At 42.6% G+C, this 18,292-nt stretch overlaps 1 protein-coding gene across 4 annotated transcripts in view; it reads left to right on the forward strand.

Annotated features, from left to right (window-relative positions):
- Positions 1–3,148: 3,148 nt before the first annotated feature.
- Positions 3,149–18,292, forward strand: part of LOC126517820 (mesoderm induction early response protein 1-like) — a 33,609-nt gene continuing 18,465 nt past the window's right edge. The window contains exons 1-5 of one of the 4 annotated variants that reach the window (XM_050167621.3): positions 3,149–3,168; positions 3,911–3,935; positions 11,068–11,198; positions 12,028–12,430; positions 15,145–15,218. In XM_050167621.3, the coding sequence (XP_050023578.1) occupies positions 3,160–3,168; positions 3,911–3,935; positions 11,068–11,198; positions 12,028–12,430; positions 15,145–15,218 (642 nt within the window). In that variant the 5' untranslated portion in view covers positions 3,149–3,159. Of the gene's footprint in view, positions 3,169–3,226; positions 3,851–3,910; positions 3,936–11,067; positions 11,199–12,027; positions 12,431–15,144; positions 15,219–18,292 lie in introns of those variants that run through there. The other 3 variants (XM_050167622.3, XM_050167623.3, XM_050167624.3) reach the window with 3 other exon arrangements.

The following is an 18,292-nucleotide window of genomic DNA, read 5'->3' on the forward strand; positions in this document are numbered from 1 at the left end:
GAGGTTTCAGCGCGAAATTGAAAGCAATACATGTGGGTCTTCATATTCTCTTCAGATCAATCAATTGCAGCAAAACTAACGAAAATGATGTTTTGAAATAATACTTAGGGTTTCTCATTGGTGTCCCTTTAAAGATGCAAACGTCATCGCTTGAACAACAAATTGCAAGTCTCTTTTCTCCCTCCGAGAGAATTATTTCAACAACCAAAATTCCGCTATCTTGTCATCTCTAATTCACTGAAAATGCGAACATGCTGGAATTCGAGTCTATTTAGAAAACAATATTCCCACCCATGCAGCTTGTCAAAGCTGCACGACAGCACAGTTGCAGTAGATTGGAGCACTGCTTCTCTAGGGAAGGTTCCGAAAGAAATCTCTATTTGTCTTGTACTAAATATAGGTCCAATAGGAAAACCTACAGGTCCCATAGCAAATTGTACAGGTCTCAAATATTTTTGCATGTCCTTTACCAGGGCAATACGATGTTCTCTAGACATCGTATTGAGACATAAAATGTTTGTGGGTCCCAATTGAAGCAACAGTAGTGGTGACATAAATTTGTATTTGATAAATAAAATGGTTTTAGGTTTCAACAGATGCAATAAAGATGCTGATCACGATATAAACTTGTATTGCTAGTACGGCTCGGCAAGAAGCTGACCAAGTAGACGCACCAAACACTGAGGATGAAGGCACAGAAGGCCTTCACGTGCTCTAAGCTGTATATTTGTTGCGCTGAGGATATCTGTAGGTACCGTTTGTTTCACTGCATAATGACAGAGATCGGAGCTGGCCGCCAGCACATCTGCAGGCGTAATACAGATGGGAATAATATATATATATAGGCCACATTTCGTTATATTTGGTAAGGCAGCAGCAGCGGCCACAATCTGCAAAGTCTGGGCGAGTTCGCCTAGAAAGGTTCACCTTAAAATGAGCAATTAATGCACCTCTGTAGAACAAACCATTTTAAGGCGGAAGCCTTAACTCTTTCCCTACCGCGCCCATTGGGCATCGTTAGCCCGCTAACGATGGTTTGAAACGCCGATTTCGAGACATTTCAGGCCGCTCACGGATACACAATGCGCCGTCGGATACGAAGGAGGAGAATTATATTTTTTGTTTCCTAAGCACTCTGATGTTTTTTTCTTTTCTTTTTTTCTGATTGGTGGGGACATTTAGACGCGCTCCGAAGTTTCGCGATCACCAAGGTAGAAAGCAAAAATGGCCGCCTGCGGAACCGGCACGCCCGTGAGCTTCAAAAGACAGCACACCACGCGATTCCGTTCTGTCTGCGGCTGATTTTATCTATGAATCGAGCAGCAGCGAATGTGAGTATGCAGGCTTTATACGACGGATTTTGACTGAAAGCGAGGACGACGCAAACCAGCTCAGAACGTCGGCGGCCGCAGCCCGGTTAGTTTCGCTTTTACAGCGAAACTATCTACGGCTACCCTCCGGAAAAATGGTGGCGGCGAACAGAAAACGCTTTGAGGAAAAGCCAACTTTCTCGCGAATGCTCTAGCTCTCTATCTAATGAAGGTATCTTTTTGGAAAAAATCCTACTGAAATTGGCCGCTAAGATGACTCTATCATTACGCCGAGTTTCATTTACTTGTCATAATTAGTTCACAGTGAATATGTAAACGTTACAGAATTCCCGTTTGCTGTCAGTGCATGGGCACTACGGAGGGAGTATGGTTACAGAAAACGGCTGCAACTCTTGTTTTATCGAGGCTATCCCTAAACAAATTACATAACAATTGGCCGCTAAGATGACTCTAACATTACGCCGAACTTAATTTAGTTTCCATAATTATGTAGTTTACAGTGAAGCTGTAAATATTGTGGAATTCCCGTCTGCTGTCAACACATGGGTTTCTACGGGAGCGAAACATACAGCCCCATGTTTGTCCGCTAGAATAAAACTCTGCTCCTTCCAAGTTTCATTCAGCTAATTAACTAGGAAGTATTCTCAATTGCAAATTATAAACAAAAGTGTTTTGCGTGCACTCATTTCGACTGCGCCTCGGTCACTGCACATCGTCGCTTGCATCGAGGTTCGGTTGAACGGCCACCTGCGTCTAAACGGCGCTCCGTCGACAACACCTCCGGGATTCGACGGCGCATACGCAAGGTTCCAGAGATACTTTCTCGATCGCAACTTCGGATCAAGCTGTCGAGCATATGTGATCGATTGTGGTAATGGGGATCCCGCGTTTACGGGGGTATGAGCAACTGCTTAAGGGGGTATGAGCCATTCATTGTCTTACGTGACGGACACATTTAATAACAGAGGTTATACGCGGGCGTGTTTGCGTACATAGCGTCACGGTGACCGCCGATCAGGACAACAGATATGTTCGTACCCTTTTTCAAAATTCCGTGCCACCTCTGTGTCGTGCGCTAAACAGAATTAGCTGGTCATCGATCTTCACAGAATGGAATGGCTCATGATTTTTTTTGTGTGTGTTTGTGTGTAGACAGTGCGTCATTCGCCAAAATTGAGAAAGTTGTCTCAAAAATTAAGGCGTCATGTTCATAGTTATTGTGCCAAAAATGACGTATAGGAATAAGATTGCGTAAGTGAGTCTTCATGACGGACGTACAGCATCAAAACTATCAAAACGTCCATGCAAGCAGGTTTTATTTCTCAATATTGACTAACTCTCATTTACAGCCGGTTTCTAATGCGCGTTTACATTGTATGCGCTTGTCCAACTCACTAATGCGGCGCTCTGTGGTTGCAGTATGAACTCCACGCAATTCTTAGCAAACGTTTATCTACTGTTAATAGCACTGCAAAAGTGTATACGCGGCGTCCTATGAATTGCAGATAATAATAAAACAGCAACGAACCCGGGCGTACGTCTCCCACTCGTCTGCTACGCGCGCTCCTCGTCGACTCCGTCGTCTGCAACGGCCGCACCCGCAACGCCATGTTGCCAGTTTGAACTCGCCTTTCGCGAAATTGGATAACGAAAGCTGCAGTAGCAAAATGTATCAACAATTCTTTTAAACCGCTCACAGAAATTAAATATATGGCAATTAGACCTATCCCTCTAATATGATACCTCGGCTATACTTTGCAGGCTGAATATTAACCGCAGTTGTTGCTGGCGGCCTCGTGCGGCCATTTTGTGGACACCAGCGGGCAAAATGGCCGAGGTTTGTAAGCGTTATTTACCCTTCAATTCCCGTCGCGAAAAGCGCTGTTTCACCCTTTGGCGAGCGGAGGAGACCCATTGCGACAAACACAGGGCGCTATAAAACTGCTACGGATTTCGCGGGTCGCGTCCGCCCCGGCCTTGCATTATAGGTAATCGCCTGAACCGCGCGCTTTTTTGTTGTTATGTGGTCTCCCACCGCTGCCTATGGCTGCTGTCAGTGTATACGAGATTCCCTGCATGAACCCGAGCCGCAGGAAATAAACGCGCGCCCGATGCCTTTCCAGCGGCAAGCTCGTTAAACATTGCAACCCTGAGCGCAGCGCGTTCGCACCGTTAGCGTCACTTTGCAGACGACGATCGGTGCGCGCAGGCGGACGATTTTAGCGCGTACGTTCGGTTCGAACCAGCGACAGATCTAAAGCGCGCGATCAGACCGACCCCTGATAAGCCCTCTGCGAGGCTTTCCCTCCGCTGTCGCGACAACCGCCAGGACCGATAAGCCAGTTCGACGCCTCTGCTAGCCGTTTCACGAAGCGGTCCGAAGTGCGGTGCACAAATCACCTGCGAAACGGTAGCAGACGATTGCCCTCCTCTCGGAACGTATTGCCCCGCGTTTACGACCACAGCGCCCGCAAGTCGCATGTTCGCATGTTTGCAGCGCTGACGCCGAGAGACGTGACGTAAGCGTGTTGAGCGGTGCAGTCTGCGACGCATTGTAATCGTGTAACTTGCTGTTTCAGGCCAACACAAGCGATGGATCCGCGGGTGAGTGGAGATTTTCACTGATCGCTCGAAGTTGTGTGAAGGGGCGTCGTGAACCAAAAATAAAGTTACTTGTTGCCTACGGTGTAGTTGATTAAAGGTATTCTGCTCATGGGCGATTTTGTTTTGTTAGCTTTGTTGCTTGAATGCCATCGTTGTATTGATTTCAAGATAACGTCAGCCCTGCAGCTCTAAGCGTACGATTCAGCAGATAGCATGTACAGAGTTAATTATATTTTTACGTGCGATCGTTGAAATTTTTGTAGTATTATACTCTCACTAATATTTCTCCACAAGGATTTTCTAGCAGCCCTTTGTACATGCAAACTTGCGGACAGATTTAGCCCAACTTTCAAGCCATGATGTCTGTCCAATGAAAGAAGGTAGTTACATTAACGTGATATTTAAGTACAAGTGTTATAACATTTCTGTTCCTATCTTATGCGCAATTGAGGCCTATATGAGCAGCCGTCTTCCTATATTCTGTTTGTTGATGTAACAGAACTGGGAGAGGGAACATTCTGGTCTTTATCTCACTGCACTGTTGTTTTGATCTGATAATGATGCAGAAGCGTTTCTCAATATCTACCCAACAAGAACAACAACAGTTCCAAAACAAAGAAATCAATAATGTACTTTTTTTAATAAAAGCTTATCAATAATGTTCATTACATTTTAACGTACACCACCATTACTAAATTACCTTTCCGGCCATAAAAACAATTTCTGATTATACTTGGAACTTCACAGCACTCTTGCATACCTCATTTAACTGGATACGATTGGTCGAAATTGGAATTACTTTCCTGGGCAGCACGAAATCATGGCTGGTTTTGCTAAATGATGACAGGCTTTGAAGGAGAGATTTATCATTACTCTTTGCAGTGATGAACTTTCAGCTTATGCTTGGGGGGTAGCAGGTTAACTCCATGATCAATATTGGAAGAAAGCCAGGGATCTGTTCTGGCTATATATTCAATGACTTCAGTCATTGATTGGCTGCCCTAACTCTAGTCTGGGATAATTATGCAATATTTGGATTTATTTGCAGCAAAAATCAACAAAGGCAGTGCCCTCCATGTCTCCCATTAGAGATTCCTATCTCTAATGGGAGAGAATGGAAATGCTATAGCTGACCCAAATCCATTTTCTTGGTTAATGTGTATGCATATCTGCCAGCTGTACCAAATTTTTCTTAAAATACGTCTTAACTAATGTTGTGTAGACCTTTATGAGAAACACAATTTTGTTTACAAGAATGTTTAAAGGTATGAAAAGATGGGGGAGGGGGGCTAGATTGCAAATAAGTGCTCGCAAAAAAAGAAATTGTGATGGTACCTGTTCCGCCCCCTTGTGGCAGCATTGCTGAACAAGTTCCTGAAGCAGGGAAAAATTGGTAACAGCAAAGTTGCTGAAAAAGTCACTGTGATCTAAGGGAACAATGTGTTGTTTGTCACTCTTTGCTGTGGTAAGTTTGCTGCTGCTAAAGCAATTCTTTGTTAATAAAGTATCAATCCCACAAAAAGTGTCCGCTGAGCACCGACTTTTCTAAAAAGATGCTATTGGCTACCCCTCATTAGACATCTGTGATGATTTGAACAATGATTTGCAGCATTTAAAGGAAAATTAAATTATAGTGACTGATGGAAGCTGAATATTCCATTTGCACCTTCAACTGTTCTGCAGCAGTTTATGAAAATTGCAAAATTTTAGAGCAGTTTGAAGCAATTAACTTCGTGACTCTCTAACTCTGCCGTAATGTGCAGATATAAAAAGTCTGTAAAATGTGCTAAATAGCAAGTGCTAATGTGTGTTGTGAATTGGACTCTTACTAAATGCCCAAGAAACTGTGGGTATGTTAAGTTAGTCATGTAGACTGTAATTTAATCTTAAGTTTTGCCTCCCGTGCTGTATTTGGTGCAGTCTACAAAGTATGATGCCTGTTTTGTTGCGGGACCTAAATTTGTAGGCTTCCTGTTGCAGACGTTTGAAAATGTAATTGAAAATGTCACTTCATTTGTAAATTTTGAAGTATTTGCGTTTCTCGAATTTGACTTTGTCTTTTAATGCCACGAAAACCAGCATAGAATTTTTGATATGCCAAGTTTGATATCTCAAATTTCCGATTTAGATGAGGGAGACGTGACGTTCCAAGTACAGTAGTGCTGTGAAATGCCCTTTCCAATCGCATTGGTCTTATGCACCGATCACAATCATACACCCACCAATTGCGAACAGATACATCACTCATACTTTGTAAATATGCCAAATATGCTATGTTCCTGATTATTTAATATTTTATCATTTTATTTATTTATTTATTTATTGATGGTTAAACCTGCACTTTTTGCTGCTGATTTTCATCATTATCTGCTGTTTTACCCTCTGTGTTTATGTTGAATGTAGATTTACTTTTGTTGAAAATTTTAATATTCTTAAAAACAATTTTAACTGTTGTCATTTATTTCTGTCATATTTTCTGTTCTGTAATTATCTGATGTTTACATGTTTCTATCCCCGCTCCTGATGTAATGCCTTAAGGAGGAAATAAATGAAATGAAAGCCCACAGCAGCGTTATTTAAATGTTGTGGAGCGAAGTTTCCATTGTGGATAGTTCAGAAACCCAGTTACTAATGAATTAATTCAATAACTAATTCAGTTTTATTCAGCATATCAGTTTCCTTTATTTAATTAATGTGCTCCCTGGCCAGAAGTGAAGGCGACCAAGTTGTTCTAGTTTTCATTGATGAGCAATTATGTTTGTGCATTGTGGGATTAAATTTTACATAATTTGTTCCAGTAAACTGGGTGGGTGCCTATAATGACCGCACAAGCGCATTTCAACAGGCAGATCAGAGTTAGGCTTTAGCTGAAGCTTCCGTGTTGAACCCATTTTGTCTGTGATGAATGCCGTAGCGTTACTAAGTTTGCCCACACTCGGCGAAAAGCTAAGAAATAAGTGTAAGTTTTAGACGCAGAGCTGACATGCGCCTGCTTCCTTTGCCTTCGCGCTCCAAAACATAGCTCCCAAGGGAGACCAATATGTAAGAATTTCATGAAATGAGAGAACCTGATTGGCTGGTGCATCTATACAAATTCTCTTTAATTTGTATAGCAGTGTACTGCCTTTGTTTTCTTAGCTCCTCACCGACTTTAATGAGGTCATATTTGTGTACCGGTTCTAACTAATAGCTAGCCTTGTTTCATTCATTTCTTTGTGTCTTAGTTCTGAAGCGTTTGATGAACAGCCACTTCGACTGTAGTGATTGCTTTCATTTTGATAGTGGTTGGGCAACTCAAGCATAGTTGCTTTATTTTATTCTTTCTTCCTCAGCACATTCTTTCTTCCCAAGCATGCTTGTTTGATTGCGTTCCGCATTCCACTTGTTTGTTTCATTGAAAGCACAGTTTTGAGCTGCTTTGATATTGGCGATTTGACAATTTTATTCTAAAACGCCCAATTTCTATAGCTGGTTTTAGGATAGGATGGTCATGTTAGCACCAATAATTTCAAAATTTGTCGAGTTTGTATACACCTTAGGGCAAAGCTGACTACAAATACAGATAAAATCAACTTACAAATACAATACAGTCACCCATCCCAACTTTTTAGGGCCTGGCTATTTGGAGCTGCTCATTTATTTGCACCTACCCGTGGCATTGCCGCACCTTCATAGAACCATTTTGTATAACGGCAACCGAAATTTCAGCCTCTGTTATGTGAATATCTTTTAAATAAACTTCATAAACATTTGTCTTTTGTGCAGATCATTGTTGCTGTCAGAGCAGTGTTCACAGTGCCCTCACAGAACCAACTCTGCAAATTTTATAGTCAACATGTTAGCAATAAAATAATTTTTGGAATTTTTCACCATATTTCAGCCTTTCAGCCAAGTTTGCTGCCTCTAGAATTGTTATTAATGAAGTGCTTATGTATACCTCAAATGGCATGTGCTTGGAGGAAGCCTTAAAAAGCACCATAATTAATAATTTATTAAGGTGCTTATAATCCTAAATATCATTAATTAGCATATGTTATAACGTTTGTCTGAAATTTTGGATTAAAAAGGCTTTGTAAAGGCTTTAGCACCGTATTGCCAGTTAATAGTGTTCGAATTTAAAGCATGTTACTCTGTTACTTATGCAGAAATTGAATTTGTTGCTATTGGGGAAAACCGGCACACAGCAGGCAGAAATGCCTGGCACTCAAAGAGTTACTGCTTGCATCGCACAGCTTTATAAGGGACATGTGAATCTTGCAAGTCAATTAGACTAAACACCAAATTAGGCTAATCGCCAAAGTTCTCTAACATGGTTGTAAAATTTATGACTTCTATCTAAATTATATTATCCGGCTTGTAACGTACTTGTGAAGTTACTGAATGGCATCCTTGATCATACATTGCCTAAACTTTCTGCTCAATATTTTACATTTATGCACATCTTGAATTCTGCAGGACCTAAACCTTCACCTAATCATGAAACAGTTCTGTAAGGGTTCTATGCTGCATATGACAATGATAAGAGCAGCTAAGGAGCATTCGTAATTTATAAGCAAACAGTTGCCAACAATTGCTGTTTTTTATTACTTGGTTCCTAATTTAACTGCTTTTGTCACTTATTGTTTGTAAAGGTTGTGCCTCAGGACTGGCATTTTGCACATTCGAGTGTTTGCTCACTTTGCCCACTCGTAGACGCCTTGGCAGACTTTGTTTCATACTTCGTTATTGACAGTGCTTCAAAATGCTTAAATATCTATCAACGTCATTTTTTTTTTTTTTTAGAGCTCTTAAATCAGTGCAAAAAAGGAAAGAAAAAGCACTTTCTCACAGGACAATCAGCCTTACTGAGAATTGACTGTACCAAGCCGTGGATGCATAGCCAGATGCATGGCGACGCGAGGCAGCTCGAGGGCCAATATCTGCCTGGAATGGATTTCCACGGTTGTGCCGCACTTCGACGTGCACAAGCTGTGTTGCACCGTCTGCACATGCATAGGCGCGGCAGACGCGAGCTTGCGTGCCTCTGCAAGCATGCGTGTAGTCTGGCCTTAACGTATTTCTTGTATCTCGTAATCTTATCAGCACCACTTCAGATGTGCGCAGTAGACACTATGCGCAGGTACGATATGGTCTTTGTGCTGTTGAACACTGGTGTTATGTTACAGGTTGCACTAAATTCCGAGTTCATTTGGAGCGCACCGGCCTTTTTCTTTATTTGACCTTCCAGTATGCTAGATTAAGTACTGATTAAGATGGGTACAAGCTTTCTCATTTGTGCCACCTGTTTGCTCATTGAGGTTTCATCCTTCTCCTATTTTTGTCCTTGACGAGGCAGAGAGAAATGACAGGGCAAGGCGCTTTCTCCTGTTGTTTCTCGCAACCTCATATTCATAGATCTGTTAATTAGCCTTTAAGGGTACACCAAAGAGAAGCACTTAATCAGTTTAGACTAATAAAGGATTCCTTTTGTAACTTTATTTCCCTTATTTTTCAGTTATACATTGATTATTAGAAGGTAAATAAAAGGTCAAAGTTAGATTTTCTGAATATTGTGCTGAAACTCGAGCACTGGTATGTCAGTGTAATGTCACAGATTTCAAAGTATTTTTTAGCAAGAAATGCCTTTAGCTCCCGTTGTCGGCGACCTTCAAGTGACGTTGAACCAAAAGCCAGAGCCATTATCCGGGCACTCAAACGAGAACGTCCGGGTACTCACAAGAGAACATCCGTGCAAGTTGCGAGAACAAAACGAGATTCCCCGACCCTTTGTGCAAGACTGCATTACACGGTTTAGTTACTCCCAAACAAGTTACAAAATATATGGCTTCCGAGTTCTACCTAATGTTTGTTCACAATATCACTCAAGCCGTAACTTCTAGTACGCTGAAGTTTTATTTGTCATTTCCAACAGCGACGTTCAAAGGGCAGGTACGGGACACCATACATTTCAACTCTGGGAGATGGAATTTGCTGCGGATCTGCTGCATTCGCCGAGCTGCTGCGTGGCATGGCGCCAGACACATCTGGAAGTACTGCGTTGCCTCTGATGTGCGATGCTCGCCGAGCTGCAGCGTGGTGTGGCGCCAGAAGCATCTGAGGCGCTGCTTTACCTTCATGGAGGAAGGAAAAAGTTAGGAGAGAGCATTATGTCATGCAGCTAGCCCTGGCAAGCGAACGTTCCACAAAGCCAGCCCTTTGCTCAGTGGCGGCTCGACACGTGACCTCTTGCTTCGAGGTCACAGAGCAGTAACCGAGATTTGCTGAGACTTTAGGTCGATCCTTCAGGTGCTTTTCTTCTAGCTAGTGTGCTCGGTCTCCCCAGTGTCTTTCGCTGCCTGTCATGCCTCCTTCAGCCGGTTTTCTTCTACGAGCTGGGCAGTGTCTATATGGACCAGTGAACAGTATGGCGTGGTGCTGTGTGGTGTGGTGGGGCTGCGAACATGCACTATACCCATTTTAAGTTTGTGGCTAGTATCATCTCCAACCAATCTGCTTTGTCGGTTACCATTTCATGCTTACATCTACTCTCGATTACAGGAGAGCCAGCAATTTTTTTTTTATTTATGCCCTTGTTGCTCAGTAAAAGCTCTTGAAACTTGTTAAGTTCATTCATGGGCTCTTTAATAGAAAATAATGTCCATTTTTATTGATAAATTAATTACCTAGGCCTGAGCAGACACCATCAAAACCCATGATGCCATGGGCGCGTGTCTAAATGACTCTTTTGTGCGAGCTCACGGAAGGTAGCCAATTGCGCTCGTGAATTTCAATAATCTTTGTTTTTCAGTTGTCATTGAAAGCAAGCATGTGACTTGCGGCACTACTTGAGTGAATAAAGTTTCCACGTAGAAGCCGCGACATGTTATAACGCCTTTAACCACACCACTTTGGTCGGTGTTCCGGTGTTTTTTAATGCGTGATGGTGAGGACAACAGTGGCACTTGCAAAAGCAAAAGTGTCTGAGCTGTTATTGTCCATCTCCCCAGTGTATTTATTTGTAATCTGCTGCTGGCACAGTAGCATGGCTCGACAAGGCATTGCACCTTTCCTCCTTTCTTTCACTCACATCGGCAGCTGCTGAGGGTGCTAGGGTAATTGCGTTAGCATAAGTGCAAATGCGTTTTTCTTGCAGCAGACAGTGATCAAGATTTTGACCCCTCTGCTGAGATGCTTGTTGATGAGTTCGACGACGAGAAGACATTAGACGAGGAGGAGGCCTTGGAGAGCGACGCCAGTGACGACGAACTCAACACGCTGCAAAAGGTAAGTTGCTGTGCAGCTTCATTTTTGTTGTGGCTCATTTCATTTGTGATGCCACTGTCACATGGGCACTTTCAAGTGTGCTTTACACTGTACAGATTGAGCAATGTGGTGCACAGTCATTTTCAGGCACAGGTTGCTTTGACATTGTTATTACTTACGGTCTATACAAATGGAGATCTGTAATTGCAGTTCTCCACTGAGACAGAATAACGAGGCAATATGTGTATTTAATTGACCAATGCTGTCTTGGCACTCTCATTACTGGAGCGGGCGGTTAAAAATGATGAAGTCATTTGTCAATGCCTTTTGTGATTAACATTTTGCTTTGACAGGACCTTAGTAGTGCGGTACTTGCTTAGTCCAAAATTTTTTCACGAACACCAGCCGCATGAATTAAGACTGTTGGAGGCAAATGTTATGCTGGCACCTGTGTATTACTACAAAAACCTGCTAACTGCTGTGTACAATATCTCGACTTGTCCGTTTATGTTGAGTAATAGCAATCACTGGATCTTACACTCAGCTGTCGCAAAACAGCTGCTATCTTGAATGTGCCTTTTGGCCTGGTGCACTGGATGATTTTCTGTAATTCTTTGTGCAGTTGTAGTCACCTTTTAAGTTTGATCTTTCTGTCTTGTTTGTGTTGGCCTTGTGCAGTTGAATTTCTTATTAAAACACTTGAGAGAGACTTGCCTTCCCATGTGTGCCTTGGAGAGGATGCTGGTTTGTGACGGAAGTTCCCCCTGTGAACCATGCATTGCTGTCAGTGAAATTTTCCAGCACGCTTAGTTAGTGTGGTGACTCACCATTCTTGCCTTTTCTGCAACAGGAAGGTGAGATGCCTCTAGAAGACCTTCTTGCCATGTTTGGGTACAAGGACGGAGAACGGGTCGGTGGTGAGCCCGAGTCTGAGGAGGAAGAGGAGGACTCTGATGAGGAGGAAGAAGAAGATGGTGACACCGCTGAGGAAGTCCCAGAGAGTTCTGCCCCTAAGGTGGCAGCAGACAAGCCAGTAACGGAGGCACCAAACAAAGAGCCGGTGCCAATGCTGGCACCAAAGGAAGTGCCGCCATGTGCCGCTGTGCCCACCCTGGTACTTCCACCGCCTGTTGAGGCCAAAGTGCCAACAACCACAAAGACTCCGTCCCCTGTCACCCGAGCGACGCCCACACCTCCCCATCCCCCGCCGAGGCGTGAGCACCGGACTACTTCCACAGCTCATCTGCTGCGATGTGAGTGCTCGGATGGTACAGTTCTTTTGACACAGCACGCATTCTGTGTAAACCGTGAATAGCTGTCTTCACCTAAAATATGTACATTTCTTTTGACACAGCGCGCATTCTGTGTAAATCGTGAATTGCTGTCTTCACCTAAAATATGTCTTAGGTTCCTGTGGTTCATGGCTTCAAAATGTATAATTCCAGTACATTTTGGACTGCACAGAGGCAGCTTGTGCTGGCTGGTCTACTTCCAATTTGCGTTCATGCACCCGCAGCAGTCTAAAGATAATTACCGCAGCATCTGTCGAGCTTTTTTGGAGAGCTTGTAACAGGAGCCGCAACATCATGCCAAGCTCCAGATTGCAACCCTAGTGACAAGCTCTAGGGGCTGCACTGCTGTGCGTTTAGGTGTTGTGCTAAAGTTCAGGCAGCACAACAAGATTGAAGGTTGTTCAATGTTGAGAAGGAGGAGGGGGGGGGGGGGGGGGATTGTCATGTGGATTATTTACAAGAGCTTGACAAGCTGTATATGGCCTGCAGTGTTTAAGACACATTGTTTATAGAATGGCATGATGTGGTGATGGCATGCATTTTTGTTCACTGCCTATGAAATGACTTTCGAGACAGCAAAGCCCACACATCTCATTCACAACTTTGGAACGAAGCTACTCCATTTGACTGCCATGAGCGTGATACAATGCTGCATCCTTTAAAAGCATTCTAATGGGAAAGTTTGATCTGGATTGGTGAATTACGCTTCTGGAGTACTAGAAATGCCAGTCTCGCCATTAATGGCAGCTTGGTAAGCCACCAAAGTCGCAAGAATGGAAGATTGGCGGCGACGCTGCATTGATGGTAACATGTGGGCTACCTGTGACAATGTAGATTTTTGTCCAGCACCTGCTCAATACTAGTTTGTCAAGAGAGGAGTACTATTCACTTGGATTCTAAAGGAGCTGCACATTAATCCTAACAAGTTTTGAAGAAATTATATTGCACAAACAATTTTACAAATATGCAAAAATACTCTGAAATCTGTGATGTCGTGCTATAACATACTGGTTTTGTGGCTTAGAGGGCAAAAATTCTTAACGGGACACTAGAGTGAAAAATGATTTCTTCTGCATCAGTAAATTACCGTTCTACAACACCAAAAACACCACTCTTACAACGATAAGACGTTTGGTAAGCCAGAAAAAGCGCAAGAACGAAATACGGGTGGCGACGCCTACTTAAGTTCCCGCACCTGGGGACTGTGACGTCTTGGATTTTGATGGCATCTTCAAGGGCCTACTAATTATATATAGCAGTACAGATTGACTACATTGTGTTCTAAAGGAACCAAATATTAAACATGGCAAGTTTCGGGAACCTTTATTCAGCCAACGCGGCCCAAATGCGAGAATATACTTTGGAATCCCTGGCGTCACGCTGACGTGTGCGCTGGGCTTTCGGCGCGAAATTCAAATACTGATGCTTGGACCTTCATTTTCTCATCTAATAATCGAACTATTTTCTTGAAATGACTGCCTGCAGGGTTCTCAAACAATGCTTCATTAGTCTAAACTGATTTATTGTTTCGCTTTAGTGACCCTTTAAAGGAAAGTTTGGGCTTTATTAGCTCTGCTAGTAATTGACGTGGTTATGCATGTAGAGTAAACAAAACTGGAGTATTTGCAAATACTTTATGCATTCAGACTGATTTATTAGTTTTAGTTTGTCTGTACGACATATTACCTTTGACAGAATACCAGGTTACTGGAGATGTGGACAGCAGTAACAATGCTGCAAGTGACATCTTGACAATGAAGCATTGGGCATGTTTTTGTGCTACAGTGTGTTTTCATTGAAGGAAAATACTATAAAAGAACCGCATGTTGACGATTACATAGGTGCCGATGCCTTATATGTACCAGCAATTAAGTAGAATATGGTTGGTCACCACAGTAATAATTCTGTGTGCTCTCTGGTTAAACTCCGTGCCAACAGGTGGTGTCACCAATCCGGCTGCTCGTGCTTACTTTTCCAGTAACTAAGTACTTCGTAAAGGGTAGTAGAGCAGGCTTCTGTTAATTCTACTCTGGTTAATTCAATTTTTCGGTTAATGTGATCCCGGCCGAAGGCTCTGGTCAGAGCCCAAGAATTTCTATCGACACAAACTTCCATTATACCGATCCTAAAATGGTCTTTCACTGGATAATTTTAACTTGACCAATCGGCACGCATGCGCCTGACCCCAATGGTGGCCCGGGTAGCGACCCCTTTTGTTGTAGCGTCTAACTGGCGGAGCTTAGGGGACATAGAGTATGCGTTGAGCACATGTCATCTCTCGTTGAAAATGCCTATTCTAAGAAGATTTTCAAGCAATAAACGTAGCTCACGATAACTGATCACGGCATTTACCCAATTCCAATGTACGTCTTTTCTTAAAAGAAAATTGGACTGAAATCTATTTTGTCGGTCTGACCACGGTCAAATTACTGAAAGTTGACTGTATCAGATACACGCGCAGGCTAAAACTCTCATATCATTGCTCTTTGATATTTAAACCTGGTTACATTTTCAACGAAACTAGACAGATCCTAACCACACCACTTCGCAATTCGGCTCTTGGTTACATTTGATGCAGCTAGTACATTACCAGGCATGCTGCTCGAGGTGTAACCAGATTCTATGGTGTACGTATCTCTGAGAGTACCTTGTTTGTCGTCATCTCTCATTGACAGCTGTCTCCCATGCGAGTGAATCTTCAAACTCCGACTCCGATGAGGACTTCACACTGGAGGAGTACTGGAAGAAGGTGAGACACAGTAATCTTCTCAGTTCTTATTCCTTGTTGCACGTCTTGCTCAGAACTGTGTAGAATATTTTTGCAATCTGTGGTCTAGGCCACAAATTGCAAAAATGCATGTTAGATTACGCTTCATTTCGAGATAAGCAGAAAACTCTGCCTAGCAAATTTTTTAGCTGTGTGCTCGGAAAAGGGCTTGAATATTAGAAAACAGTTGGTGCAATTAAACTGCTGTTATTGACGCTGTACTTCAAATATAAAATGGCTTTCTTTTTTCTTTTTTTTCCCCATCTTTCGTGAAAAAAATGTTGAGTGGTTTGAAAGAGAACTCCGCCAGTCTAGGAATTTCTTTGAGCTCAGTGAGGAAAGTCAGAATCCCTATATCAATATTGCGATGTCCATGGGCATAGACAAGAATCAATGTATTTAGCCTGACAGGTGGCAGTGTCCCATGCACATGGCAAGTGGGAACTTTAGTGTAATTAGTGTCTATAGGTCGCATAGATGAAAATGCTTAAGCGCATTGTCATACAGTCGGCATTCCTGAGCACAAAACGTTTGCGAGAGAAAAAAAAGCTCAATGCCTTATTGTGTGAAAGCTTTATACTTGCGGTGGCAAACAGAAAACGGTGCACGGAAGAAATCAACTCCTGACCCTCAACTTGCTGACCATGTTTGTTCACGGGACGTGCTACCTCACTTGCACAATTTCAGTTCACATGATCAAAGCGAGAATCCAGTGCAAACGGTGCAACCACTCTATACTCATTAGTTGCGTGCATGAGGCTTTCTCAACATTGACAAACAGCACTAGTACTACGGGTTTGATTTTTCACATGAGAAGAATTTTTTTGCCAACAAAACAAATTTGGAGGGTTGTAATGCAATGCAAGGTTATTTTAGAGGCTTGGTGCAAAAATTCAAGAGCGAATGATCAATGTTTCAGGGCACTTAGCTCAGGTTCAAAGCACATGTCAATGAAAAAAAAAAGAAGGCTAAGCATAGGTTTTGGCTGAGTCCTTCATTGCTTTTCATCTGGTCATGAAACTTCCCCGTAAGTTTTATATGGGGACAGAAAGTGGCACCAGAGGCACTGGCATTAGTAGAAGGTGAACAATCTGCTGCGCCAGGTGGCCGGGGCTGCGCGATTGTGCCAATCTTTCTCGAGGAAAGGCGCCTCTCCCACATTTATTTCAGCATGTTTGTAGAGTGAATGTGCAACGGGAACCTTTGGCAAAATAATCTAATGTGTGATGCATTTGTGTTGAAATTATACACAGCACCGTATTATGATTAACATCGCCCCCTCCCCCCTAGTGGCCTTCCTTGCACAAACTGTTTTGTTCGGCTGTCTCTATTTGCACTTTGTCTAGTTAGTTAGTTGGATAAGTCGATTATATTTTGTTAGCTAGTTCAGTGCGTTAGTTATTACTTGATTAGTTTGTAAGTTATATTTACTTGGTTATTATAGTTTGGTAGGTTATTAGTGAATTATTATGGTTAGATAGTTTAGTTAATCAGTTTGTTAGCTTTGTTTCATTATTTAATTAGTTTTGTTAGTTACATTATTTATTTAGTTAGTTGGTGTATTAGTTACTATGTAATTAGTTGGTTGAGTTGGTTTGTTACATTACTTATTATTGATCTCAGTTAACGTAGTTTTTAGATTAGTTAGTTATCAGCTTGATAATTAGTTTGTAATTATCTACTTGTTCGGTCAGTTAATCAGTTGGCTAGTTTTGTTTAGCAATTAGTTCGTAATTAGTTTAGTAACTAATACAGTAATTAGTTCTGTAGTCAGCTGGTTAGCCTTGTTTGTTTATTAATTAGCTGTTTAGTTAGTTAACCAGTTGGTTAGCTTTGTTAGTTTGAAACAGTTTTTTAACGTGCATTACATAAAAGTGCGACCTGAACTTGCTCTGTAATTGATTTCTAACAATGGAGTAAGTAGTCCAAGTGTACAATTTGAATTACGAACTAAGCGGCTGTTGTAAACGCAGTTGAACTTGGAAATTTAACAAGGTGTTGTAGTTGTTTCGACATTGTTCACGTTTAAGTTTCTGAACATTGTACAGAAATGGGGCTGTGATTTATATTCACATGCCAATACAGGCAGTTGACCCTTGCAAGATGGCAAGCATACACACAGAACGCCTGTGGTGTCCGTTTGGCGTCTGCTCCAGTACACCTTTACTTGCACCAGCGCTGCGGTGCATTCACTGCGGGTGCTATATGATTTCTCTCCCATACCATTATGCGGAAGTTTCATGCCCAGATGGCAAGTATTGAAGGACCCTGGCTTCGGTTTGAAAGCAGTACACCTCTGGTCAATACCGTCCAGATGGATATCCAAGGCCTCAAAAACCTACTGGTGTGGCTTCATTGATCCGTGGCAGCACAGTGAACTTTGCTGTTTATTAATTGCTGGTCGATAAGGTCAATTGTTGCATTTTAGAGTACTGAATAGCCACAGAGTGACTATGAATGAGCTTTGCAACATATAGCGTCCTCACTATTAGGCCCTTGGCAAGATGTTGGATGACTACGCATTTGACTAGCAAAATGGCTACACATTTTGAATGTGCCCTATGGGGAAACAGAACTGTGGCCAGTGTCTCACAATCTGTTTAGCAGCAGCACTGTAGGCAGTCATGGCTTGCCGCTGTGGCTTTGCCGTCCTGCTTCTGAGGATGAGGTTGTGGGTTCGACTCCCTGCTGCCGCCACATACTGAGGGGGTGGAATCCAAAAAAATGCTTGTTTGCCAAGCTTTAGGTGCTTGTTATGAGAACCCCAGGTGGCCGAAATTGATCTGAAGCCCCACCCACACAATATGGCGTCCCTCATGGTCCACTGTGCAGTTTTGAGACATCATACCCACGGCTTAATAATAATTTGGGTAGTGAGGGCTTATTGTGCAGACGACTCAGCACCCCACTGCTTGTAGGCAACAAAACCAACTATGTGCTGAGATACTGCATTGTCATCATTTGTTGTGTTGTTACTGCCGCATAGCCACTCTGTCGCGTCTTTGACAGGCACATTCCTCCTAAGACCCCTCATACATTATTATGCACATTGCTTT

This window comes from Dermacentor andersoni, chromosome 11, assembly GCF_023375885.2.
Source record: "Dermacentor andersoni chromosome 11, qqDerAnde1_hic_scaffold, whole genome shotgun sequence".
In the NCBI taxonomy this organism is placed as follows: domain Eukaryota; kingdom Metazoa; phylum Arthropoda; class Arachnida; order Ixodida; family Ixodidae; genus Dermacentor; species Dermacentor andersoni.